The 26,986-nt window shown below is 40.0% G+C and overlaps 1 protein-coding gene across 2 annotated transcripts; it reads left to right on the forward strand.

Moving 5' to 3' along the window:
* Nucleotides 1–8,334: 8,334 nt before the first annotated feature.
* On the forward strand, nucleotides 8,335–19,502 carry YPEL5 (yippee like 5). Of its 2 annotated transcripts, none has more exons than XM_037812923.1 (3): nucleotides 8,335–8,489; nucleotides 15,909–16,073; nucleotides 17,549–19,502. In XM_037812923.1, exons 2-3 carry the CDS (start codon nucleotides 15,933–15,935, stop codon nucleotides 17,771–17,773), a joined length of 366 nt encoding a protein of 121 aa, XP_037668851.1. In that variant the 5' UTR covers nucleotides 8,335–8,489; nucleotides 15,909–15,932; the 3' UTR covers nucleotides 17,774–19,502. The 2 variants fall into 2 exon arrangements, with proteins under 2 accessions (XP_037668851.1, XP_037668850.1); XM_037812922.1 differs by lacking the exon at nucleotides 8,335–8,489 and adding an exon at nucleotides 9,507–9,641.
* The last annotated feature ends 7,484 nt before the right edge of the window (nucleotides 19,503–26,986 follow it).

Below are 26,986 nucleotides of genomic sequence, written 5' to 3' on the forward strand. Positions count from 1 at the left end.
GTTGATTAAAAAAACACACTTAAACAGTATAGATTTGTCTCTTTAGTATGAAGTGGGAAGTGCAGAGCTGCCATCTACCGACCCCAACTCAAGCAGTTTTGGCCACCCCAGAAGATCAGCCACAATGGGATTTCTTCCCCTGCTCTTCTTGGGCTCTTTGTACTGTGTAAGTAACAAAGAGATTATTTGTTCTTCTGGACTCTTTATGCTGCACAAGTAATAAAAAGATAGCTTGGTTTCTATTCTCTGATGTGAAGTGGGATGTGTGGAGCTGCCACCTACGAATCAGGACTTAAATGTTTTGGGCCACCCTGAGATACTGTCCATGATGAGATTTCTTTTGGAATCACTCCACAGATGACACATCCATGAAAGACAAATCTCAGCCCTTCTTGAATTATCTCTGCAAAATTCTCACTGAACTAAACTGTACCATGAAACAGAGCCATTGGAGTGAGTACAATTAGCCCTCTTTGCTTGGTACATGTTGAGTGATGTGAGGTTTCCCAGGGCCACATTGGCCATAGCTGCTGGGGAAAGTGTTTATTAAACACTCATTCTTCTATGTTTCTGTCTACTATGTGGTCATTATGCTTGTGTCCTTGAAATTCTATACTTCTCTTTTTCTTCTGTCAAGAAGCTATCAGTTTGATCATTCTCCAAAGTCCTTCATTTTAGAGCTAGAGAACACATCCCCGGAGATCAAAAATGTGCTAGACATCAGCCACTTTCCAGGTTACTGATAGATTTATTAACCTTTGTCAAAACAAAGGACTTCCGATGAACTCCACAGGATGAACCCTTTTCAGATAAAAATTTATTCAATAAGGTGACAGTAAAGATGTGAAGGTCTTCTGCTAGAACTCCAAGTTCATTAATAAATGTTTAATAGATGTATTTAATTGACATTCAATGAGGATTTGCACAATGTATTCCCTTTCCAATAGTGAAACTTCTATTCCTAAAAACAAGGTTTGGGAAAATTTGAAGTTGAGGATCTAAAGACCTTAAAATCTTTGGAGTAAAACAAACAAAAATTTCCCTATTAACAAATTTTAAAAGAAATGAATTGGTCCAAATTTCATAAACTCATACTTATGGTCCATTTACTATCTGTTCTCAACCTAGGTTTCCATCCTTGTCCTTGGCTACTGCCTTTAGGTATGCTATTCAGTTAAACAGAATTCTTCAGTCTTCCCATCCTCCCCAAGCACACTGATACTTTTGTCCCTTAGCCCTTGCTCAAGGGCAAATTAATCACCAAGTAACTTTTAGTACAGGTGCTGGAATGCATCCTAGGCAATGTCTTCAGAAATAATAATACAGAACTCTGTCTGCCCTTCCTTGGGGGAATGCTGTTTCACCCACTCCAACCTTTTGATATAAGACTAAATAAACCTGGCAGAGGTGACAGGTTCCTGATCCAGCCAGGCCAATCAGAATTCTTCTCTGGGACTTTACTAACTGGAGCTTGCAAGGAAAAGACTTTTCTTTCGGGTCAGGAAGTCAGGAAGAGGTAAGCGTGGAGCAGCCTGAGGCCAAGATTCCAAACAGAAAAGTGGAAGGAGTCAACATGCAAAGGGAAAGAGAAGTAGAGACAGCCAGCCAGTCTTAACTGCATCTGAGTTCCCAATGGCCAGATCAAACCCCCACTTCTGCTTTTTGGTGATGCAGGCCAATATGTTTCTCCCTTATGTTTCAGATACTTTAAACTGGAGTTCTGCTTCTCACAACCAATCCTCCTGAGTGGCACCATAGTTTTGCAAAAGATGTAAATTCTTTGCATGCTCATTTTTTGTATCAATCTTCAATAAAAGCCAAGGTCAAACTAAACTTGCAAATGCTGTGGCATTAAAATTTATCTTTATCAGTTTTCTGATTGCTAAAGTTAAACATATACATTGTAAAATATGTTTATGAAATCTAGGATAATTTAAAAAATGAGTATTTCAGATTTTTGTCTATAGATACAAAAATGCATATAATGACACTATTTTACAAAAATAGGATGAGATCATGCACATAATCCTACAACTTTCGTTTTCCACTTAATGTATTTTAGGCACCATGATATATCAGTTCACATAGATCTACCTGGTACTTGGTGGTGTTTTAAATGTTTATGTTCAAAGCGTGCCTCCTAAATGACTGTCATTGGTGATGGTGGTAATTATGAGTATGTGTTATTTCATTGAAGGAATCCTAGCTCAGAGGCCAGAGATCTTTGCTATAGGCATTTTGTGTGCAGACACGTTTTAAAAGAAATTGAATGGCTCATTTTTCATTTCCATGACATAAATCATGTCAGACTATTGGCAGTATTTCAGTATTCTCTTGATACAGGGTTGAACTATATAGAGTGCTATCAGGCATTTGCCTGTCAGTCCGTGAGGTGACCTTAACTTGCAATGTGGACAGTACAGAGAAACCTACAAAACCTGCTCACCCTGGATTCAGCTTCACAATCAAGAGTCAGGGAAATAACAAGAACCAACACAACAACAAATCTTATTATTATTTTTTATGTGCCAGGGACACTGCCATGGCAGTGACATTATTGCATTATTTAATATTCACAAAAACCCTAAGTGTTCGGTTTGCTAATGCTGCCATTATGCAAAATACCAGAAATAGATTGGCTTTTATAAACAAGGTTTATTTAGTTACAAATTTACAGTCCTAAGGCCACAAAAGTGTCCAAACCAAGGTATTACCAAGAGGATACCTTCACTGAAGAAAGGCCAATGGCATCCAGAACACCTCCGTCAGCTCGGAAGGCACATGGGTGGCGTCTGCTGGTCCCAGGTTGTTTTAGCTACTCTCCCAGCTCCTGTGCATCCTTAGCTTAGCATCTCCAAATGTTTTTCTGTTGGCAACTCCAAGCATCTCTTAGCATCTCTGTCAGCTCCCAAGCTTCTCTCCAAAAGTCTCTCCCAGCTTGTCTTAGGGCATTTTGTCCTCTCTTAGCTTCTCTGGAGCAAACTCTAGGCTAGCATCTCAAAGCTTCAGCAAACATCTGGGTTTGTGTCGGCTCTGGAGCTCTCTTAAGTAGACTAGAGAACTAATCAAGACTCACCCTGAATGGGCAGGGCAACACCTCCATAGAAATAATCTAATCAAAAGGTATTACCCACAGTTGGGTGAGTCACATCTCCATGGAAACAGCCAATCAAAATGTTCCACCCAACAAGATTGGGTTAGAAGATCGTGGCTCTTTCTGGAGGGCATAATATATCCAAACTGGCACACTAAGATTATCACTATTTTTAGTAATTACATTGAAGCTCACCCATGATCAGACAGCTAGGAAGTAACAGTGCTGGAGTTTGACTTTAGGCTAAATAACTCTAAAGCCCAAGCTCCTCACCATCATTTGCCATTTATCTTTACCCTAAGACTCAGATTTTGAGATGTAAAACTTCTATTGTTAGAAGCTTTGCGGAAATTTTACTAAATCTTTTTTGTTGATGTTTCAAAAAAAATTTAGGAAAGGTTATTACAATATTCCCTTGGTTGGTATGACCTGACACAAGCAAAAGTTCTGGGTTTGTTGGCTGAGATTCTGTTCCCTGACCACTTCAAGATTTGCCTGGGTCAGAGTTATAGAAATAATATACAACAGAATGAATATAGCTATGTGCATTAATAAAATTAAAACTAATTATAAACAACACCACCAAGTAATTAATTTAAAAACTCAATATAAAGTATGACTTTAGGAGAATGTGGTGAAGTCTTAGTTTTCTACTGCTGCCATAACAAATTATCACAAATTTAGTGGCTTAAAACTACATAGGTTTATTATTTTACTATTCTGGAGGTCAGAAATCCAAAGTGGGTCTTACAAGGCTAAAACTGATATGTCAGCAGAGCTGTGTGCCTTCTGGAGGCTTTTAGGGGAGAATCTGTTTCCTTGCCTTTTGCAGCTTCTAGAGGCAGCCCACATTCCTTGGCTCGTGGCCCTGCATCACTCCAACCTCTGCTTCCACTATCATCACATCTTCTGAGAGCCTGATTCTCCTGCCTTCCTCTTATAAGGACCCTTGTGATTAAATTAGGCCTACCCAGATAGTCCAGGATAATCTCGCCATCTTGAGAGCCTTAATTTAATCATAGCTGCAAAGTCACTATTGCCATGTAAGGCAGCACATTCACAGGTTCTGGAGATTAGCACATGGACATCTTTGGTGTTCTTCTTTCTACCACAGCTGAGTACTTTGTTGCCAAAGCCAAGAGAAGGAAAAATTTGGAGAATTAATGTTTGAGACAGATGGGTAGAGACCCAGCTGTTTCAGGGCTTGAGGAGCGAGGAGAAGGTTCCCTAGGTTGTGGGAAGTCTGAGGAAGCAGTGGGAGACTTACACATGAAGGGCCCACTTGAAATGTAGTCATACCTCTAAAAGAGCAGCTCTACAAAGGTTAGGATCTTTCAAAGCAAGAGAAGGAAAAACAGAGGAAATGAGAGATCATGAAAGCAGTGCCAAGAGAAGGGTGTTTTTAAAGTCTGAACCAGAGTTTGTAGTTATTAAATTGAATTACCCATTTGGGGCATATCATTCAGTTTCAGGCAGAGAGTATATTTAGAACTAGAATAAAACAGTAGGGTGCATATACTATTAAAATACTCATGTTTCTGATTTTATGCAATCAAAGAATGTTAGAATTGAACCTGTCAAGTGACAAAGGAGCTTTTATCCCAGAAATTCCAAGCTGGTTTAATGTTGGAAATGGGTTACTATAATCTATAATACGTCCTATAAACAGATAGAAAAAGGGTGGGGGAGAGGAACCATGATTCTCTCAGTAGAAACTGTCTTAGTTTCCTGGCTGCTAAAGCAACAACAAATATTATGAGATGGGTTGGCTTAAACAATGAGAATTTAATGACTTATGGTTTTGAGGTTAGGAAAAGTCCAAACTCAAGGCATCAGCAAGGCCATGCCTTCCCCCTGAAGACTGTGGCATCCTGGGGCTAGCTGTCTGCAACCTTTGGGTCCTCAGCTTTTCCCACACATGGTAATGCACTTCTCCTGTCTGTTCTGGTTCCACTGACTTCCAGCTTCTGGGTCTTCCCATGGCATTCTCCTGTGTCTGAATTTCATTTTGCTTATATAGGACTCCAGTAATCTGGATTAAAACCCAAATTGATTCATTTGGCCACACTTTAACAAAAAAATAACATTTTCAAAAGGTCCTATGTACTATGGGTGCACAACCACAGGAATGAAATAAGATTAAGAGCAAGTTATGTTTTTTTTTCTGGGATACATAATCCAATCTGCCACATACACTAAAAAGGCATTTGACAAAATTGCATAGCCATTCTTTATAGAAAGAAAGAAAGAAAGAGAAAGAAAGAAAGAAGGAAGGAAGGAAAGAAAGAAAGAAAGAAAGAAAGAAAGAAAGAAAAAAAGAGAAAGAAAGAAAGAAGGAAAGAAAGAAACTTTAAAAACTAGCAGTAACTTCTAGGAATTTGTTTTATAGAAATATTCACATGTACTAAAAAATACATGCACAAGGATTCTTAACAGAAATAAAAGGCAAAATGACTGAAAAGAAGGCAAAATCATCATCATTTGCATACAGAAAAATCTTCTACCCAGAAAATCCAGGAACACAAAGTACAAAATTATGAGAGATCAAGAAAATGACTGCTTAAAATTTTTTAAAATTATCTTTCCTACAAAACAACAAATAACCAATTAGAGTTATAATAACAGTAGGAGGAAGTTTACCACTAGAAAACATAAAATATCTAAATATAGCCCTAAGAAGATATATGAACAACCTAAAGGATACAAATATACCATGAAATTTTAATAAAAGGCATAAAAGAACACTTAAATAAAAGGAGAAACACAACTATGTTCTTGGTGAGAAAGTCTCAGTATTATAAACTGTAAATCTGTTCCAAATTAATTTATAATACAATTTTGTATAACCCAATGTTAGTCAAAAGTTAATTCTTTTGCTCTTTTTCACTTTTCCATATTTGTTACATTATACTTAACTTATATTTTTTATTTCTAATGAATTACCAACATCAGTTCAGACCCATAATCTTCTACCCCAAATCAACCTTCCCTACCAACCTATATTTAGCAATAGAAACCATCACACTTCTAGTCACCTAGGATTAAAACCTCTGGTTTATTTTTTATTTAATTCCCTCTTAGTTTGCTATAAACACTCAGTCCTGTCCAAACATTCTTCTTAAAGTTAAAACTGTCCCTTCAGTTCCATTCCCATTATCTGTCCACCTTTACTCATACTCTTATTACAAACTATGCATGTCATCATCCATATTAGTCTTTCATCATTTTCTTCCAAGTTTACGAATTCTGCATTCAGTAATTACTGGTTGACCAGAGACAAGTTGTTTAATTACTGTGCCCCAGTTTATACATCTGTATAATGGAGATGAAAACAGTATCTACCTCCAAGAGTTCTTATGAAAATTAAATGAGTTAATAATTTTTAAACATTTAGAACAATTAGGCATTTTATATTGTATTTGTTAAATAAATAAATTTCTTCCCCACTGCTTGCCCTGGTAGTTAAAGTGCTCATCTTGAGAAAAACTCATTCCTGTGGGTTTAGGTATTATATGTTCTTTTCAAAATGTTTTATTTCTAGAGATACTTGACAAATATTTTATCTCTGAATATAGGTGTTCATTACAGCAGTATTTTTAATAACAAAAGTTTGAAGGCAATCTATATGTCCATCAGGAGAGAAATGTTTAATAAAAGATGGTGAACCATTCAATAGCACAATTATAAAAATGTGCTTTTGTCAATTATAACAAATGTACCACACCAATGCAAGGTGTTAATAATAGGGTGGTATATGGGAATCCTGTATTTTATGCATGATTGTTCTGGAAAGCCACAACTTCTCTAATACAAAGAAATTTTTTAAAAATAAAGATGGTGATGCCATACTATGGAAAACTATGAACAGAGAGGTAAAATTGTAAATGGAATATCAATTTGGCATGGAAGGATGACCACAACACATTGATGAGTGAAAAACAACTGAGTTTAAGAATGCTTTGAAACACATACACGTATCTCTGGAAAAACAGAAGGATACACAGGAAGCTGGTGTCAGAGGATAGCAGTTACTCCAATGGAATGAGTTTGTATGACCATCCTACAAAAAGCATGCATTACTTTTGTAATTAAAGCTAATTAAATACAAAAGTGTAGTGAGGAGGAAGAAAAACCTTTAAAAAAAATTAACTTTCTTAGCCCATCTTTTTTACCAAGAGATAACTCGCTTATCAAAAGATAACTAGTTCTTTTGCCTTCTATTGTTCAGATTAACCTCATTTAAACTGAATGAAAATACTGGTGAACTTTAGATAGACAAGGAATAAAGTGTTAGGATGTGGAAATTAACCTCAAAAACCAGCTCCCCCCCCCCTTTTTTTTAAATCCTGAGAAATAGACATCGAATAGGCGGGCTTTATTCTGAAAGTTAGCCGGATATCATTAATGTACTTCTGTGGGAAGTTCTAATAGGATGAGACTCAAAGCTTTTAGTCGATGAAGGTTAAGAGAACAGCTACCGTTTTCTTCAACAACTCTCACACTCTGAGGCACACAGACTTTCTGAATTCCCTCATCCCCTATTCCTTTCCTTTTCAGAATCACTTCCACAACCAAGAGAAAACTCAGGGATTTGCAACTCCTTTTTATCCACAGATGTTCTCTAGGAGATGCCGTCTCAGAAGGTGTGGGGTTTGTAAAAGGTCGCCCTCTGTTTATAAAGGGTGGCAGGAAGGAAATGGTCTCAAAGAAATGAATTACACGGTGCATTGTAACCACATAGGCACCTGCATTGTCTTAAAAAACAGCCTGTTGTTTTCATCTGTCATCACTGAGCATCAGGAAGTCAGGCCTCAGCCACCACCTGGTGACGCGGACGACGCGCCAAGCCTCACAGCTGCCGCAAAGAGAAAGGTTGAGCCGTCTCCTTTAAGAAGCTGACTCACGTGGATGCTGTGTTGTGCGCGCTCAGCTGGTAAGAGGGTGGATCCCACGTTTCACCTCATTGGCCGGCTCGGGAAAGGGGGCAGAATTAGCCTCTTTGATTGGCTGTACGTGTCCGAGGCGTTGGGCCGGGGGCGGGGCGAGTTGCAGCGGATTTCGCTGAGGTCTGAAGCTTCTGGGAGGGGTGGGCCGTGAAGCAAAAGGGAGCTGAGTGGGGGAGGGTGAGCCAGGGTAGGGGCGGGGCCCGGCAGAAGGGGCCGGGTGTCCGTGAGCGGGGCGGGGCCTAACCGTGAAGGGCTCTTGGGGCCAACCGGGAGCGCATACTGTCTGGAGGGCGGAGCTACGCCGGGTGATTGACGCTGAGGCCCAACTAGGGGGAGGCGGGGCCAAAGCCGGGGCCTGACTAAACCTGGATCCTTGGGTGGCCTGGGGGCTTCATCCTAGCCTGAGAGCGAAGAGTCGCCGGGAGCCGCGGACCTCACAGCCGCTCAGGGTAGGTGTCGCGGGCAGGGGCTATGCTCGGGGCCTGGTTGGGGCTGAGGAGCCTGTCCGGGTCGGGTGAGCTCGCAGCGCTCGGGAATCGACCTGGGGCGGGGGGTCTGCGGCGGGAGGTACCCCTCCTCCCCGCCCACCTCCCGGGGCTCCGGGATGGCCGCGCCTGGCCTATTCCGGGTGGGTCCCCAGCGCCGGGACCGCGGACCGACGGGCTGGGCTGTTTCCTCTTTGTGAGGCCCGGCCCCGCCGCGCAGCCCAGGCGATCCCCCTCCGTCTCGGCGCCCCCGCCCCTCCTGCCTCAGCCTCGCCCATCCGCGATGTACCGTTCCCCAAACACAGTATCCGAGGCCCAGCGGCGCCCCGAAGACTCGGGCGCCCCTCTCCGCGGGCAGTTTGGCCGACTCCCTGCCCCCACCCGCCGTCGAGTCTGAGGCGCGCTGTGGCCCGCGCCACCCCGCAGCTCGCTCGGCCTCCGGGGACGCCCGGGTGCCCGCAGCGAAGTGAAGTCCAGACTCGAGTCGGGCGTTGTTCGGGCGATGATTACGCCACGGCCGGGTCCTCCCTTGCAAAGGGTCATCCATCCGGTTCCAGCGGCCTTTCTCTTGGGGAGAGGGGGCGCTGCGTGCCTTTGTTTCCCGCCCCCACAGGGTGAAGGTGCGCCACGCCGGCCCCCCTGCTCCAGCGCTGACCCCTGAACTGGGGCTGCCCTGCAGAGTGGGTCTCTGGGGAGGTTCCTTGCCGGCCGGGGAGAAGGGCGTGGTGTCCCTGTTGGGGCAGGCTTTGGGGCTTTCCGAACCGTGGGCGCCGGCGCGGCCACTCGCGCCCCCGTCCGCGCCGCGGGGCCTCGGCAGAGCGTGCTGGGACCCCCGCACCGCCGCCCGCCCAGCTGTCTCGGCCCGTTGTTTGTTGTGCTGGAGAAGGCCGCGCCGCCGCCACCGCCTCCGGGCCGGCTCCGCCCTGCGCGATTGGCCCGCGGGCGTCACGTGCCTGCAATCAGCTGTGGGCAGCCTGGGCTGCGGGCGGCGGGGGCGCTCGCGCGTTTTCCGGTCTCTGCCCGCCCAGGGGAGCTTCTGCCCCAGCTGCGGGTTGCCTCCTGACTTGTCGCTGGTGGGCGAGCTGTTGCCACCCCGGTATTCTACACTCTCTGTAGGTAGGTAGGCTGACTGGGTTACCAACAGTGGAGGAGTAGGGAAACTGGAGTACTACAAAGAACTGTTTAATCTTGACACCTATCAATCCCCTTTTCAAGGAAGAGTTTCCTTAATTAGTCTGGGATTGTGTACAACTCATTTATTTTTAAAACTTTTTCTGTTTACAGAACCCTGCTGGTAATGTGAGGATCTTTATTCCAGATCTCCTGGCAGATGGAAAACCTGAAGTAACTTCAGGCTAGCCACTAGTTTTTGGAAAACTAGTAAATTTGCTGGTGAACTAACCAGGGGTAGTACAATATTAGAAATTTGCACAGCCACGTATACTGTGTTGTAGCTGCATTCCATCAAAGACTACCTAAAAAGCATGCAATGTTTGCAGGGTACATAGTGTGCCAGATGTAAAGTGCCTTCTGGATTTTTTTATTACACTGTCTGTACTGGGTTAAGCAGGAAGGAAATTTTAAAGAATTTATGATCTTTTCTCTTCAAGTTTACAGTTTAGTAAAGTCATAGACAAATTAAGTAACGATGCAAAGTTAAATTTTAGTAAGTTATCAAGTGAGTACCATGAAAGTTGAAAAATAGGGCAGTAAGAAATGTGAGCAGGAGTGAAGTGGGGGGTATTCTGAAGCAGACCGGCATTAATTAGACCAAGAAAATAACGAAGCATTAGGTTGCCATTGGACATTGATCTTGGGAGGCAAGACAGGCATGGAGCGTTCACAAACTGCAGGATGGTGGAACTTGTAGAATTCGGCATGCAAACTTTTTTCGACATAGCCCTTTATCTTTCTGGGTACATACCAGGTAGAATGTAAACGCTTTAGAAGGAACTGATGTCTACCTTTCTTTCATCTTACCCAGCCAAGTGCCTGGTTCAGGTTTAGTGGTTGGCCTTTTTTATTTTAAGCTTATCTCTAGGAGAGTGATGTGGTGAAAAGTGCTCAAGTAAATTACTGAATTCTATATGGGGAAACTAAGTAGACTGAATTTCAAATGTATCTTTCCTAAACAAGCTTTGTAAGGTGTACTTGACTTCTACTGTAATGTTACCTGGTTGGGCGGTTGAGAATTTTCCCTAGACTTGAGTTCTTTGACCTTGTTTTTTCCCTCTACTTAAGTGGTGGGAAACAAGAACAGGTTTAAAAATAATAAAAAGGGAAAGGAAATAAGGCTAAAATCTATGTCTAAAAAGAAATTAAACTAGCTAGTACCCTTCAAAAAACAGCTCATGAGACATGAAGCCAGCCAGTTTCAGTATATTCATGAGGCATGAAGATAGTCCTAAGTACACTTGGGTCTAGAATATCATTTTAAGTTTTGTAGTGCCTAAATAGTTGTATAAGTTAATATCAATTTCCCTGGTAATCCTGTGTAATAATTTCTGGGAAACGTAGGAACTTTACACCTGAATCAGGAAACCAGACGGTTAAATAATAGTCCAATCCATCTAATTAGAAGAATTTTTTTATTCATAGTATTGCGTAACAACAAACGAGAGATATAGTGAATTTGCCTTTTCAGAAAGTGTTTTGGGGAGATTGCAAATTTAACTTGTTCAGCTGACTCAGTTATATGACTCATCTTATTTTTAGTGATGACTAAGCAATAAGTATTATAGAAATATGTAAACTTGGAAAGTGTTTTTTAAAAATAATGTATTTGGGGTGGGGGAAGGAATAAAAAATACTTGTAAAAGAAGTTATAGTCAAATGAGGAACTCATTCCATAAACAAGACATCATTTGACATCTAAGTAAACTGGTTGGGTATTTTAAGAGAATTAGCAAAAGGAAAATGCAGCTTTTTTGTGTCACTAAAACCTCGGCTTAGTAAATATTTTGTACAAAAGTTGGAAAAGTGGTTTTATGGGTCAAAGTCAGTTTATTATTTTCCCTTGTAGGTTTTTAATAGAATTTAATCACAGATCAGTATGAAAATAGTCGATGAAATTATAATAACATTAAATGTTAATTATTGTAGTTACCCCAGCACTGTTAGAAGTACTTTGGGTTTATTTGTTTCTTTGTTTAGGAGAGGGAAAAGACTGAGAACCAGGTATACTAGCATGTTTCCACTTTAGCAGAATCATTGTAAAATAAAATCTCCCCTGGAAAGGGCAGATTCCTTTAACCCTTTCTGCACTAGGCTCTGGCAAGCTAAGAGAGAATCTTTGTACCTTGCCTTTACCCACCACTTTCTGGGGTTTATCTTGTCCAGACTAGGGCTCCTGGGTGGAGTATGTGATCTGTAGACTGTGGAAATTCCATCAGAGGGTCCTCAGAGATGCAAATAGGATTCCTAATTGTTCTCATGTCTCCTATTTTGGGACTGGGATGTGGTGCCAAGTTTAAACTGGATTATTCATTATAGGGAGGGCAAGTACCTATTTTAAGACCTAGAACTGTGCTCTGAATTTGAGCTGTTCAGAGGATTTCTGACTTTCATCTTGCTTGTAATTCCTGTCATCTGGTCACTTAGTTTTGCAGTAATTAACAAAGTAAAGCTAGTAAATCCTTACTGTTTGTTTCATCTCCTTTCTGGGCCTTGCTTTCCTCATCTGCAATTGGAGGTGGAAATGGGGGTGGGGACACTGAAGAAGGTAATCTAGTTTTGCTGACTTTCATTTAGCACTTACCTTAAACTTGGCACTGTTCTCAGGATGTATTATCTCCATTTTAATTCTCACAACTCAGAGGTGGATACTGCCCAGGGTTTATACAGCTATTAAGGGGCAGAACTGAGATTTGAACCCAGATAATCTGATTCCAGAGGTCATGCTCAGATTATCTATTTTTATAATCTTTTTATAGTCGATCTTCAGCCCACTGAACTGATTACAGAAAATTAAGGACTTAAGCTAGAAAATACCTGAGAAAAAAGTGGGGATTAAACTCACCTGGTCAGATACGCCTGTTGATCCTTACTTAAACCTGAATGCCAGTGAAGGTTCTGTTTCTCTGAGAAAGAATATTTATTCTTTCTCTGCCAGAATGTGTTTTTTAAGTGGGGGTCAGCAAATATTTTTCTATAAAGGGCCAGATAGTAAGTATTTTGGACTTTGTGAGCCACAAGGTCTCTTTCACAACTATATTTATGAACACTGAAATTTAAATTTCATATAATTTTCATAGTCCACAGAATATTATTTTGATTTTTTTCCAATCATTTAAAAGTATAAAAACTACCATCAGTTTGTAGTATATACAAAAACAAGTGACAAAAACAGCCTTAGTTTGCTGACCCCTGCTTAGCAGTGAGCCATACTATTGAACAAGATACCATATTTCATTTGTTAATATATTCTTAAAAAAACCTATAGCCTTTTTTAGAAAGTAGTTTTATTGACTTGGAATCAAATTAGGAAATTGTATAGTCCATAATGTCTGATTTTTAAAATAATACATTCCTGGAGACTTTGTCTTTCATGGGTTCCTGAAAGAGAAAAAATCCTAAATGAATATGTATCATAGTCAATTTTGTATAAAGTTAGAGGCCCTAAAAAATTTATTGCTTCACCAGAGTTTCCTAATAAAACAGAAACTGAAAGCTCTAGATAGCTAAGTGTACTATTTGTTGGAAGAAGAAATTGAAAACAATTACTAAAATGTGATTTACATGTAATCTTTGAATCTCAGTTGTATTTTCAACCTGTTCTCTCACTGTTTTCAGTAGTTTCAAATAAACTGAAAATAAAACCCAGTTAAATATACAAGTTTAGTGTTTTTTTTATTTTAACCTTTTGAGGATTTTAATGACCTGGAATTTAGGAGAAGCCAATTCCAAAGAGGTCTTATTTATAAAAAGTAAGAATATTAAATTTCCATTTTGTACTTCAAATGTTGAAAAGGAAGAGAATATCATAAACCTTAAGGTTTAGCTCTGAAGAGTTTGGTCCTAATTTTGGCCTTTATAAACATGAACTTCTACAGTGACAGATACCAAAGCTTGCATTTTTTCATTAGGGATAAAGTAACAGCCATCTATAAAAGCAGCTCACTCTCAAGATATTTTACAGGTATGTGACTGAAGAGATTTGGAACTCCTCTAAATCCAAGGTGGGTAGGGTATCTGAAATATTTTGGATGTAAAAACAAAGCAGATCAGTGGTTGCCTGTGTTTGGGAGTGAGAAAGATTGCAGACAGGTTTGTGGGAAATTTGAAGGGGCTGGTGACAGAAACATTCTAAACTGGTTTGTGGTGATACAGCTCAACTTTATATAAAGCACAACTTTATATATAAAAATCATTCATTTGTACACTTATAGGAGCATTGTGTCTGCTGTGGTCAGTTCAGAAACATCCAATTACTCCGGCAATCCAGTGAAGCAGAGAAGAGACTGAGAAAATGGAAAGGGCGTGGGGGAGTTGCAGCTACTACTCAGCTCTCATTAATTATTGCTGTACAAGAATACATGCCCCGTGTTGCCAGACCTACCTGTTGTTAAAAACTAGAAACCCAAAATACAATTTTTAATATAGTCAGCTCAACTGGTTTTTATTAAAATAAAACTGGCCCAAATGAAACACGTCCACATACCATGTTTTGTGAGGGAAGGGTTTTTGGTCTGTTTTGTTCACTGCTGTATTCCTAGGCCATCAAATAAATTCAGCCTGCAGGCCACAGGTTTGCAAACTCTGACCTATATGTAACAAATACTGTGTTCTTACGTATCTGGAAATAGTAATTCTATAATCTTAATGACTGATAGGATAGGCATTAAGTTTTATCTTTTTTATTTTGAAGAAAGGTAATCAGAAAGCCAAATACCAGTATCTTAAGATCTGTGTTTTTAACCCAGGGTTTATTTAAGTCACTCTTGTTAATAAACTGGCTTTCCTTTTCCTAGCTACAAATTGTAATTATATTCACCATTTGGTTTTTATTCCTTATTAAACTTCATAAGATACTTAAGGGGAGTCATAATAATCATCATCATAATATTAAAACTGCCTGACGGATGGAGAAGGTCTAAGAAGGAATGGAATTTTCTTGATTTTAATTTGTAGTGAAATTTCCCCAGATTTAAGATGGCAGTGATTCTTACTACAAACATGAATTTTGGAAATTTTTTCATGGTGCAACTATATTAGCTCTGCATGCTATTTTACAGATATGTAATATTAAATATTTAAACACACAGGAGCTGATAACCACACCCAGGAATAAATTCTTTTTAAAATGAAAGCTATGGTGTATTCTTGACTATACCCAGATCTCTATGAATACTGTTTAGGAAAATTAACTTCATTGAATTTAAGGTATTGCATATATTATTAACTTTCCTAACTTTTGAAACATTGAAGTATGATTATCTTAGTTTCAGAAGTTTATTTCAGGGCTTTATTTTTTTCAATATTTCACCACTTCTGTTTAATTAGTAAGATTTTCTACTAGGTCATCTTTCTCTTCTCTTCTTGTTGTCTAGGCTTATGCCAAGCCTTGACCATCTTTTGTGCTCTCTTAGGAGAGACAGCATAGGGTAATGGGAGAACTTTGGGCTTTGAGTCAGGTGACCTGCATTCCAGTCCTGACTTTTTGTACTTGAAAGTTGTGCAACCTTTGACCAGTTAATAATCTTTTCAGACTTGCTTTGGATAATCTGTGAAATGGTGGTGATAATGACCTAAAGGGATTGTTGTGAGGATTAGGAAAAATGTAGATACTAGGCTCCTTAACTAACATTCATACCATCACCCCTGATTCACCTGATGACCACAGGCCCACTTGCTCTATATTCTTGCATTGCCCCTTTGACCTCTTCTTTGGTACTTTATGATTCCTTAATTTGATCATCCTATTCATGCCCTAAAGGCTTTTCTCAAATTACACATGCCCAGAATGTATACTTAAACTTACGCTGTGCCTTTTTTCCTCACCTCTCTGCCTGTGCTTTTCATCTTTTTGTTTCTGAAATTCCACTTTGTCCCAAACTTTTCAGAATAACCAAAAGGGAAGCAGTACCATTCCTTTGCTTTGCCTAAGTATGTTTACTTCCTTAGCTCACTGTTTCTTAAATGTTCTTAGATGGGCCTAAGTATGTTTATTTCCTTGGCTCACTGTTTCTTAAATGTTCTTAGATGGGGTGTGCCTGTTTGTTCACTGCATGAGCTTTGGATCCTTTTGTTCAGGATCAGCCATTTCATGTACAGTATTTGAGTACTACAAAGCATGGGTTACACATAAATGGTTCTCTGTAACATTCATCAAGTAGGTGCTAACTGTTTTTTATCATAACACACTTCTTTTCCATTTGCTTCTAGGTTTTTAGAATTTCCACTATAAAAATGGGCAGAATTTTCCTTGATCACATCGGTGGTACCCGTCTGTTTTCTTGTGCAAACTGCGATACGATCCTGACCAATCGTTCAGAACTCATCTCCACGCGTTTCACAGGTGCCACTGGCAGAGCATTTCTTTTTAACAAGGTTGGTGAGAAAACCAGTTTCATTTCCTAAGTCAGTGGGTATATTTGATGGTAACACTGGGCTACCCACCCGAAGCTTGAAGAGAGTCCAGGGAGAGTCAGAATGAGGTGCTGAAATCTATAGAAATGATTGCCCACTAGTTCATTTAAAAGGGGACCTCAGGAAGGCATTATTAGAATGTGGTTATTAATCTTGAAAGTTTAAAGAATGGAAAAGGGTGGTCTCCATTGCTTCAGGAAACTTTCAGTGTAAGGATTTGGCAGTGTCTTCAGCACAGCCAATGGATGAAGTAGCTCAGATAACTACAACTCCATGTTATTGATGTATCCATATAGGGAGATAGCTGCATTGAACTATGATAGCTTGACAATGCAAGTGAATAAGGATCATCTAACAAACTTAACTTGCTCTAGTTCTTGCTCACCAAACATCCTTCTGATTATGATTTGGCTTGCCAACAGGAAGAATGTTTCCTGATTTGCAAATGAGTGCCCAGTCTTTCTGCTTCTCTTAATTCATGTCCTACTTGGAAATTGGTTGATAAGGTTTTGCCACCTGAAATCTAATGTGTACTAGTGAAATTGAACTTCCAAATCTTTTAGATTAAGGAACAGAGCTAGTCCAAGATAGTGCCCTTAGAAGGCCAACTAAACTTCCTCAGTGGACGCTGCTCTGTTTCTTGTAGAAACACGTTTTTCTCTTCAGTGAATTGATGGTGTGTACCCTTTGATCTTTATTTAGGTGTTAGAGCAGGGATTAGTACCCTACCCCTATTTTTATAAATAAAGTTTGTTGGAGCACAGCCATGCTCATTAGTGTGTGTATGGGTGCTTTCGTGAAGAGTTGCAACAAAGACCATCCTCTCAAAGCCAAAAATATGTACTATCCTGGCCCCTTACAGAAAAGCAAAGTGTAGAGGATTGTTGGGTGTTCAGAATCATTAAAAAACTTGACAGCCACTGTCTTTAAACCCACTTGGAGACTATGCATTGCAATATGTGGTCCATAGTAAGTTTAGTGTATCCCAGTCTGTGTATATAAATTCAACAAGCTTTTTTATGGAATACCTTTTGCATACTAGGTTCTTTTATATTGATTGCCTTATTTGCACTCTTAAAACATCGATCACTGCAATAGTGAATGGTAACAATTAAATCCAAACCTACATGTTATGACTTCAAATCCAGGAAACTTCACTACAACACAGATATAACCAGGATATATAACTAGTGTGGCTTAGGCTAGTACAGTAATACGTGATTGCATTAGTACTCAGTGCAGTGCAATTTCCAGATGTCTGCCTGTCCCAACAGCTTCTAAAAATAACACTTGGGCTGGGTATTGCAGGTTTGACTAAAGTAACAACTAAGGTTTTCTTTTCTGAAGTTGTGTTATGATCATGTATACCTGTTTGGCAGATAACATCCATGTTACCCTTACATGTCTTTGCGATTTTGTTTTGACCTGTTTCTTAGGTAGTTAATCTGCAGTACAGCGAAGTTCAAGACCGGGTCATGCTCACTGGCCGCCACATGGTTCGAGATGTGAGCTGCAAAAACTGCAATAGCAAACTGGGTTGGATCTATGAGTTTGCCACTGAAGACAGTCAGCGTTATAAGGAAGGTCGTGTGATCCTGGAACGTGCCCTAGTTCGAGAGAGTGAGGGTTTTGAGGAGCATGTACCTTCTGATAACTCTTGAAGAAAAAGAGATAAATACCGTCTTTTCCCAGGTCTCCTTCACTGAAAACAAAAATCTACTTACATACACTGTCACCTTAGCATCAGAGTCGGATTCATGAACTGGGGGACAAGAGGTTGTGAGAATCCAAGATGGAATATTTCTTTCTTCTCTCTCTCTCTCTCTTTTTTTTTTTAATTTTCTATTTTCCATCCAACAGCTGTGTGTAGAGAGAATATGCAGATGCCATTATTTTTTCTTCCCCTGTGTTTACATCTTAAGGCAGAATAGTCTTATCTGTAGCTACATTGTGGGCTATGTTAGGAAAAAATCTGGGCTATTAGAGTGAAAAGTAGTGTTTCATGTAAATTTTGAGAGGAAAATATGTCAAGAGCATGTTTTTTAAACTTATTTGGGCTTCATTTTAAAACTTTTTTTAAAACCCAGTTATTTCATCTGATTTGCTAGCTTCAGAGAAGAAATCCGAATTTGTAACCAGCGCTAAAGGTTCAGTGTTAGTATGGCTTGTGCTGGCCATTGTGCCACATTCTTGTTGGAGATGAATCGTAGCACCAGAGCCCATTCTTCCTTGTCATTCTTGACCCAAAGATGTCACCGTTCCTAATTATTTGTCACCACATAATTGGTGTGGATTGGAAAGTTTTTCTGAAATGGGGCAGAACTGCTGGTTGTCTTTTTTTTTTTTTTTTTCCATGTAACTTAAGCATAGTAATATAAATAAAGTAATAGTTCAATGTTTTTGGTCCTGTGTTACTTATAAAATCACTTTTCAAAAGAGAGGAGTATTTGATAAGTAATTTTTCATAGTTCTAAGTGTTTCTTTTCCTCTCTAGGCTAAATTGACTATGTATAAGATATTACTCTCTGTTTAAATTAAAGCATACTGTTTAAACCCCATGGTATTGGCATTTAGAAAACAGTTGAATGTCAGTGTGCACTCACGCAGGAAGCATTTAACCTGCGTCTGTTTTAAAAGATTGGAGGAAATGAAGCAGTCTGTCTAAAAATACTACTTTACAAAGTATTTAAGCCTTTCCCTCTCACTTTTGCTTTGATTTTGACAGTCTGTAGGCCTTATAGTTTTATGAAACACGAGAATTCTCTCATTAGCATTATTTTTTCACATCTTCCCTTAGAAGTTCGGCTATTGAAATTGAAACTGTACTTGGTCCCCTCACTAGAAAGGGATCAAATTTCACTCAGGGTGTTATTTTAACCCAAAATTTATGACATAAAGTGTTAAAATGTAAGTGTTTCTTTACCCAAGTACTTGTAGATATTCTAGTATTTGCTTCTGGCAGAATAAATGGCATTAAGATTGGCTAATAATTTAAATGAATGAATAGAATTTTGAGTGCCCATTTTCTAGGTCTTTGTCTAGAAAGGAAATTTGCCTCAATTTAATTAGTGAAATTTTCCTGTCTTTGATACTAGAAGTGACTTCTAAGTACAGTTAAGATTAAGTTCCTCTTATTTACCTTTGGGCTCTCTTGGTCAGAGGCAGAAGTCTCTGATTAAGTAAGTATATAATACTGCAGTTGAGATAAGTGGACACAAATTCTTCTCATCCTCCTTTTACCAATAACTAAATCTTCAAGCATTAAGAAACTAGGGTTCATTCCCATTCGTTTGCCTATACTGGTCTTCGATGATATGCAGATTCCTAGTAGCATGCCTTACCTACAGCACTGTGCATATGCTGTCACAATAAAGTATATTTTGTCTTGCACTGGCGCAGTACTGCTAGTTATTTTTCTACTGATCTTTGTTTAGTGATACATCTTGTCTTAATTTTATATAAGAACACATACTTCATACCTTTATAACTTCAGTAAGGTACCATTCTGACTTTACTTAATTTACATTGAATTTGCCAGTATTAACTCCTCTAAGATTATTTTAACTGAGACACTAAAAACTCGAGTTTAGTTTACATGAACAAATGTCATGTTGCTAGGTCACTTTTAGGCTACAGTGGCAGGTACCACAACAAGGAGTCCCTCTATGCCTTCCTTTTAAAAACTATACCATTTGCAAATAATAGCAATATGGGAAATCCAGTCAGATTGAATTGTTTACAGAAAAGTAAAAACACTGTTTATTTGATATAGAAACCACTAATTAGAATGATTTTGCTTCAGGGTGGAAAGGTAACTAAAACAAATACAAGTGAACCTGTAGATAAATACTACGGTGTATACCAATTTAAGCTTTCCCTTTGAAGACTTTTAGAAATCCTTCCAATTTGCGTAGTTTTAAGTGGTAGTGGCTATTAGTTGTGATCTTAAACAACATGAGTGTCTTTATTTAGACACTATAATGTGAATATTCTGAGTCAAAAAACTTAGTAATTGTGGAATGATATAAATTATGACTATTTTGAAATTGTAGGGAAAAAAATAGCGGTACCTTATCTGTTTCCTAAATTTACCTATTATAAAAGTCACCTGGGATGCTTATATACAGTCAGGCCCCCAGCCAGGGTTAAGTCAGTCTCTAGGTAATTTTTGATGGGGCAGGATTGGAAAACTAGTGATTATAAGACTCAAAGTCATGTCTCCAATGGTTGATTTCCACAACAGTTACAGAAATAACACAGTAATTGCATGTCAACTCCTCCGCCAGCAGGAGCTATATAAAATTAAAACTCTTCTAATCTAGGGAAGGTGAAAATGTGAATGGGGAATAGGTCAAGATTAAACTGATTAACTCCCTTTAGACTATTATTTTGCACTGATACGAAAATAATATTTCTCTAGTAAAATGTAAAATATGCATCCCAAAGGTTTTTGTGATCCTGGATGTCACCTTACATATTAGGTTTTTTAAAACTTCTCCTTAAGTTTCTTAAAAAGTATGGAACTTGACCACCTGGGGGGCTTGTTAAACATGTCAGTTTTATGCCACCATCCCCTCCCCCAGTACTGAATTGGTGTCTGAGTTGGAGCCAAGAAATCCTTATTTTTACCAAACTCCAAAGGTAACTTAGATCTGCTAATACATGAGAATCACTATTAAAAGGATTATTCAAAACTCAAAATACAAGTTTTGGTAGATTACCATCTGGTAAAAATAGATGTTTGTCACAGAAGGCTTGCAGGCTTAAAACATGAAAAGAAAACACCTTAAAAACTAAACAAATGAATACAACAATCAGGTAAACTGGTACTTAAAGGATAAGAAAAATCTCTGGAAAAGACAAATCTAGTTTCTAGAAAGATGACTAGACTTAAAATCCAAAGACCTGTGTTCAATGCTGACTAACTTATTGGCTCTTATTAATTCACAAATTAATTTTTATCTGTAACTGTTCTTTAATTCCTTCTGGGTTGGAAATGTAGTGCTAAGCTTTATGCAAATTAGGGCATGAAATTTGCTCTTTTTCAAATGTTACTGTCTTGACCCTTCACAAGAAATATTGAATAATCTGCTACAACAGATATTGTATGTTGCTTTTTTAAATCTTCAGAGCTCCAGTTTTCCTCCTATAATGGAGCAGAAGGAAGAAAAGATAAAAAGTCATTGAATACAATCTTACTAACAATGAAGTAAGTAAACAAATAAAAATTAAAAATCATTTTTTTTTCCAATCAGACAAGTTAACCTTTCTGCAAAACGTCATGCAAGACTTCCTGCTAATAGCTCCTAACTAGTTACTTTTCAGATCCAGTTTTCTGTCCTGTGTTGTCTCAGCTGCGTGCTCCATTCTGTGGCTGTAATGGTGTCAGTCCACTTTTAATGAATCTTAAGGTTGTGAGAGGAATGGTTTATACACCAAATCATCTCTTGTGCTGATTTGCCCTAAAAGTTAACTATTATCTCTTTTTCCTGGAGTTAAAGCAAAATACAAAAGCAAATTCCATCTAGTAATTCAAAAGAACCTGTGTACAGAGCAAATTTGAGAGCCCAGCTTTGAAAAATGTGTTATTGGTTTCCCTGAGGATCAACCAGAGATTGTCATGGACTGGTGCAGTTTGAAAACCCCCACTGGTGTGCCCCTGAGTAAGAAAGTTGGCTTCAGCCTTTGTTCCGAATTTCACTCTTCTTCCACCAACTGTTGAACAACCATAGTGTGAGCTGTCAGCATATGACTGAACTACCTTCTGGCCCCCACTTTCCAGCTGTCACTAACATAGCCCTCCTAGAAAATGCTGGGCAAAGCAGAGGCACTAACTATGAACCATAAACTCATGAAAATTCCACAAGTGTCTCCAGCTAAGCCCAGCTAACCTTCCCCCCGTTCCAGGCCAACTAGAAGGTCTCAGGGCATTCTGAAACCTGTCAGTAAGCCAAAAGGAGTAAGAAGTTTTTCAGTCCCCTTCTTAACTCTTAGGTCCTGTTATAGTCGTCTTAGGGCAACAACAGAAAATGCAGTTTCAAAGATTGGGAAGTAGTGTATTTTTAAAGACTTTGTAAGGACTTGAGTAATAGAGAGGAGGGATATTTTTACCACTCCTAGGTTTAAGGACTTAGAACTTAAAACATTTGCATAGTCCTATTGAAGTTTGAAGAAAAAGTGATGTTTTTCAATAACATAAAATTAGGGGGAACCTATACTGTCAGAAAAGTACCAGTAGATGGCATGAGTATGCAAGAAACTCAATTAACTGCCATTCTGACCTGCCTCTAGGAAAAGGGTAACATCTGGGGCAGTCTGTTATTGTTGCCGTTAGTCTGCTAACAACTGAGTACCAGGCTCTGTGAAGTGAGAGACTATTTTACTCCAATGATGCGGTTGGTGTGCAAATCAGATGAAATCATATGAGAGAAAATGCTTTGCAAACTAAAGTGCTAACAAACAATAGTACTGTTCCCAGTTATTGTCCATAACCCTTGTGTTAGAACTAGCACTAGATCTAGATCTAACATAACCCTCATCCTAACCCTAACCCTAACCCAAACCCTAACCCTAGACCAAACCATAGACCTAGGCCTATATCTAGCCATAGCCCTAGCATTAACCCTAGACCTAAGCCTAATCTAACCTAACTGTAACCCTAACACCATGACCCTAACCCTAAACTTAACCCAAGCCCTAGACATAGTCTTACCCAAAAGACTACCTTAACCCAAAGACTAACCCTAACCCACAATATTGCCCTAAATAAAAACCTAGTCCTACCCTAACCACATACATAACCCTAACTCTAGTCCAGGCTGTAGTCATACTCCTAATTTAAACTAACACTAAATCTACCTCTAAACCCAAGTCTAGCCCTAACTATACACCTAGGCCTATCTCTAAACCTAACTCTAAACATTACCCTGCACTAACTAACCCTAAACTGAACCCTAGCCATAGCCCTAGAATGGCCTTAATACTAACACTGCACAGAATCCTAACTCTGGGTCTTACCCTAGCCCTAGCACTAAACCTATTCCTAAAACTAAACCTAACCCCAACCTTAACCCTAATATAGGGTTCTAGCCCTGGCCCTAATCCTAGCTCTGGATCAAACCTTAGTTAGGCTAATGCTAACTCTAACCCTAACCCTATTTCTAAAGCTAACACTAACTATAGTCCTAACCCTAGTCCTACCCTAACCAAACCCTAACCTAACCTTAAATCTAACCCTAACCTTAGACCGGATCCTAGCCCACTTACCCTAACTCTTAACTGCAAGCCGGCACCTAGTCCTAGCCCTAGAGCTAGCCCTAACCTTAATGCTACCTTAACCCTAACCCTAACCCCAGGCCTAGCCCTAGCCCTAACCTTAGTCCCAGCTGAAGCCCTTAAGCCTAAACCTAATCCTAGACTTAATTCTATCTAACCCTATCTCTACTACTAATACTAAACCTAACCCTAACACTGACCTGAACCTAACTCTAAATGTAACCCTAACACTAACCCCAACCCTAATTCTAGTCTACTAGCAATGGGAAGCCTCTGGAGGGCTGTAGCCTAGAGAATGATATGGTGTGACTCACCCTTGGAGGAGAAGGCTCTGGCCACTGTCTGGAGAATGCCGTGTGTAAGGATCAGAAGTGGAGACGGGCCCAATCAGGGGCCTGATACTATAGCTCTGGCAAGATGGCAGGTGACCTGGACTTGATTTTTAGTGGTAGGGGTGCTGGGAAGTGGTCAGATTGGGGATATAGTGAAGGGAGAGATGACAGGAATTACTGATAGATTGACTATTACAGATACAGATGGATTGAATATTACAGATACAGAGGGAATGATTCCTAGGTCTTCAGTCTGAGCAACCAGGTAGGAGGGAGACTAGAGAGGGGAATTGGGAAAGTGGAGAATACTTTATATTTGGAACAGAAGTTCGGCTTTTGTAGAAGTGCAGTTATGTAGGCTGGTGAGTTGCTGATAATGGCTGGAGGAGAAACTAACAAGATGTGATAAATTTTACTGAATTACCTTCCTACATCCCTATCAACAGCTTGCAAGTCTCAGTGGGACTTATTAACCAAGTGGTAGTCACAGCCTGACCCACCCTAGTTACTCATCAACTAATCCCTGCAAGGTTTTGACAGGATAACTGAGGTATTAGCTGCTACACTCCCTCCTGGCCTTGAAAGTCTATGATTCTATGATTTTGTGGTGAGACCCAAAAGTATTTTGAATATTAAAAGATGAGTCCTTGAAGACAAAAAAAAGGGGGGGGGGGGGAGTGTAGCTTTAAGACCCAAAGGAATGAATCTGTAGATATAGAAGCGTTTGAGTGGCACTCTTCCAAATGGCCACCACCCACTTTGCCGACATCATTATGCACATTCACACATATATCTGATTTTTCGAGCTAAAGAGTTTGGTTAAAGATCATCATGCGTTCCATGAATCCAAAGTTCCACACATTCAATATAAAGTCACCGAATAGTAGAACAAGAAGAAACTTTAGGGATCAGCTGCTCTCTTTGTTGCACAGACAAGGAAAGTGGCGGCTAAACTGGTATGTTTCGGTCAATGATCAAACAGGTGGCTGGTGATAGACATGGGCCTGGAACCTAGGCTTTGGGACTTCGAGTCCAGTGTGCTTTCACAGGTAGTCCCTTTGCCGAGGAATGAAGCAAATGAGCCATGCAGGTGGAAGACCTGACATCAAAAATAGATCTCAGATTTCTTCTTGTAATAACTGGAGATCTATGTCATTGTCTGCTATGTAGAATCTTATACCTCTTCAGAGCTCAAAGTTCTTTCATAAATATAATAATACCGATTTCCACCACCACTTATTCAATCAACTAACATTTATTCAATCAATCAACATTTATTGAGCCCTACTTTGTGCTGGGCTCAGTAGTCCTAAGGATATAAAGAATACGATGGGCCCTCAAGGAGTTCCCAGCATGTATGTGTTGGGAGAGTTGGGGTGGGGGGTAGACACAGACCAAAAATTGATGATTCCAATGCAGTGTTTGGTGCTGTGATGGGAGTGTGTGCTGACAGGAAAGGAAGGGGAGGTAAGGCTTTGGGGCAAGTGAGCCCTGGGCTGCACTGAGGGGCTGACAAGAACTAACCCAGAAAGGAGGGAGGGGAAGCTGAAGGAGGTTTCAGAAAAAGAAAACAGCATGTGCAAAGACAAAGAAAGAAGGCAGAATGTGGCACATCTGAAGAATTTCAAGTACTTGAAATCACTGGATCCTTTTGAGGGGCAGACACGGGATGAGAAACAATGGTGAAGTGGGCAGGGCCAGGTTTGTAATCCCCCAACAGACAGACATCAATCAGCAGCTGAGCAAGATTCCCAGGCTTTAAGCTGTTGACTCCAGAGTCAAGAAATGCTAGGCATGAGCTGCATTCGAGTCACACCTTCTGCTCTCTGCCTCCATCAGAACCCACAGGTGAAGTTTCAAACAGGTGAAATCTATAGAGTGAACACCAAGGATAGTATGAAAAGTTTAGGGGTGGATGGAAAAGGCAGCCACAGTGTCAGCTGCGTCTATGAATAGCATCTTCCTCTGTCCTTTCAGCAGCACCTGGTGGAGCCACCTACTTCTGTCCCTTACTTTTGCCTTACCAGTGGCTGGCCTTCTGCCTACTTGAGTGATGTGTGGGGCACAAGATAATCGAGAGTTTACCCCTAGGATTGGCACACACCCAGCAGAAAATATAAGCCCATTAACTACAAAGTACCTGGCACATTTGTCGAATGAATGATATAAATACACTGATAAGAATTCTTTGCTTTGTTTTTCTTAGTTAATAGACCCCATATCTGATTGCCTTGGATGGGAAAGAGAAGAGCCCTAGAGTGCCCAAAACTGAGCTAGTTATCCCCCTTTCATCTTCACAATACCCTTTGCAGTCAGCCATGCAGGTCCACCATCTCTCAGCCAATATGCAGGTGTGCTTCAGGCGTCCAAATTTTTTTAGATTTTTTAAAGTTAATACAGCACACATAACTTCTGATTATATCAAAACCCCAGTGGGTTGGGGCAGCATCTCAAACACATTATTTTTATGGTGAAATGTAAGAACATTCACACTAAGTAGGATAATATATAACCTCGTATCAGTTTAGGTCACGTTTTGCTGCCTATGCTGGTTTGGATGTATTATGTCCCGCAAAATGCCATGTTCTTTAATGCAGTCTTGTGAGGGCAGGCATATCAGTGTTGAATAGGTTGGAATTTTTGCATTAGGTTGTTTCCGTGGAGATGTGAGGCACCCAACTGTGGGGTAATACCTTTGATTAGATTATTTCCATGGAGATGTGGCCCCACCCATTCAGCTTGGGTCTTGATTAGTATACCTGAGCCCTATAAGAGCTCAGACTGAAGGAGCTAAGTGCAGCTGCAACTTAGAGAGATATTTTGAAGATGGCCTTTGAAAGCTGACCCTGACATTTTGAAGAACGCCATTTTGAAATGTAACCTGGGAGCAAGCAGATGCCATCTATGTGCCTTCCCAACTAACAGAGGTTTTCTGGATGCCAATGGTCTTTCTCCTGTGAAGATACCCAATTGTTGATGCCTTACCTTGGAACTTTATGGCCTTAAGACTGTAACTGTGTAACCAAATAAACCCCCTTTATAAAAGCCAATCCACTTCTGGTATTTTGCATAATGGCAGCATTAGCAAACCAGAATACTGCCAAAAGAAGTGTTTCTGGTTTTCAGAAGTGGGATTTGGGAAATGTGGATAAGGGATTGTGGAGTGTGAAACACTCACTTAACCGATGAGAGGAGTGGGTTTCAGAGAAGTTAGGAAGGTGCCCAAGGTCACGCTACGAGATGGAGGAGTCAGGTTAGGACTCGCCT

This window comes from Choloepus didactylus, chromosome 20, assembly GCF_015220235.1.
Source record: "Choloepus didactylus isolate mChoDid1 chromosome 20, mChoDid1.pri, whole genome shotgun sequence".
Classification (NCBI taxonomy): domain Eukaryota; kingdom Metazoa; phylum Chordata; class Mammalia; order Pilosa; family Megalonychidae; genus Choloepus; species Choloepus didactylus.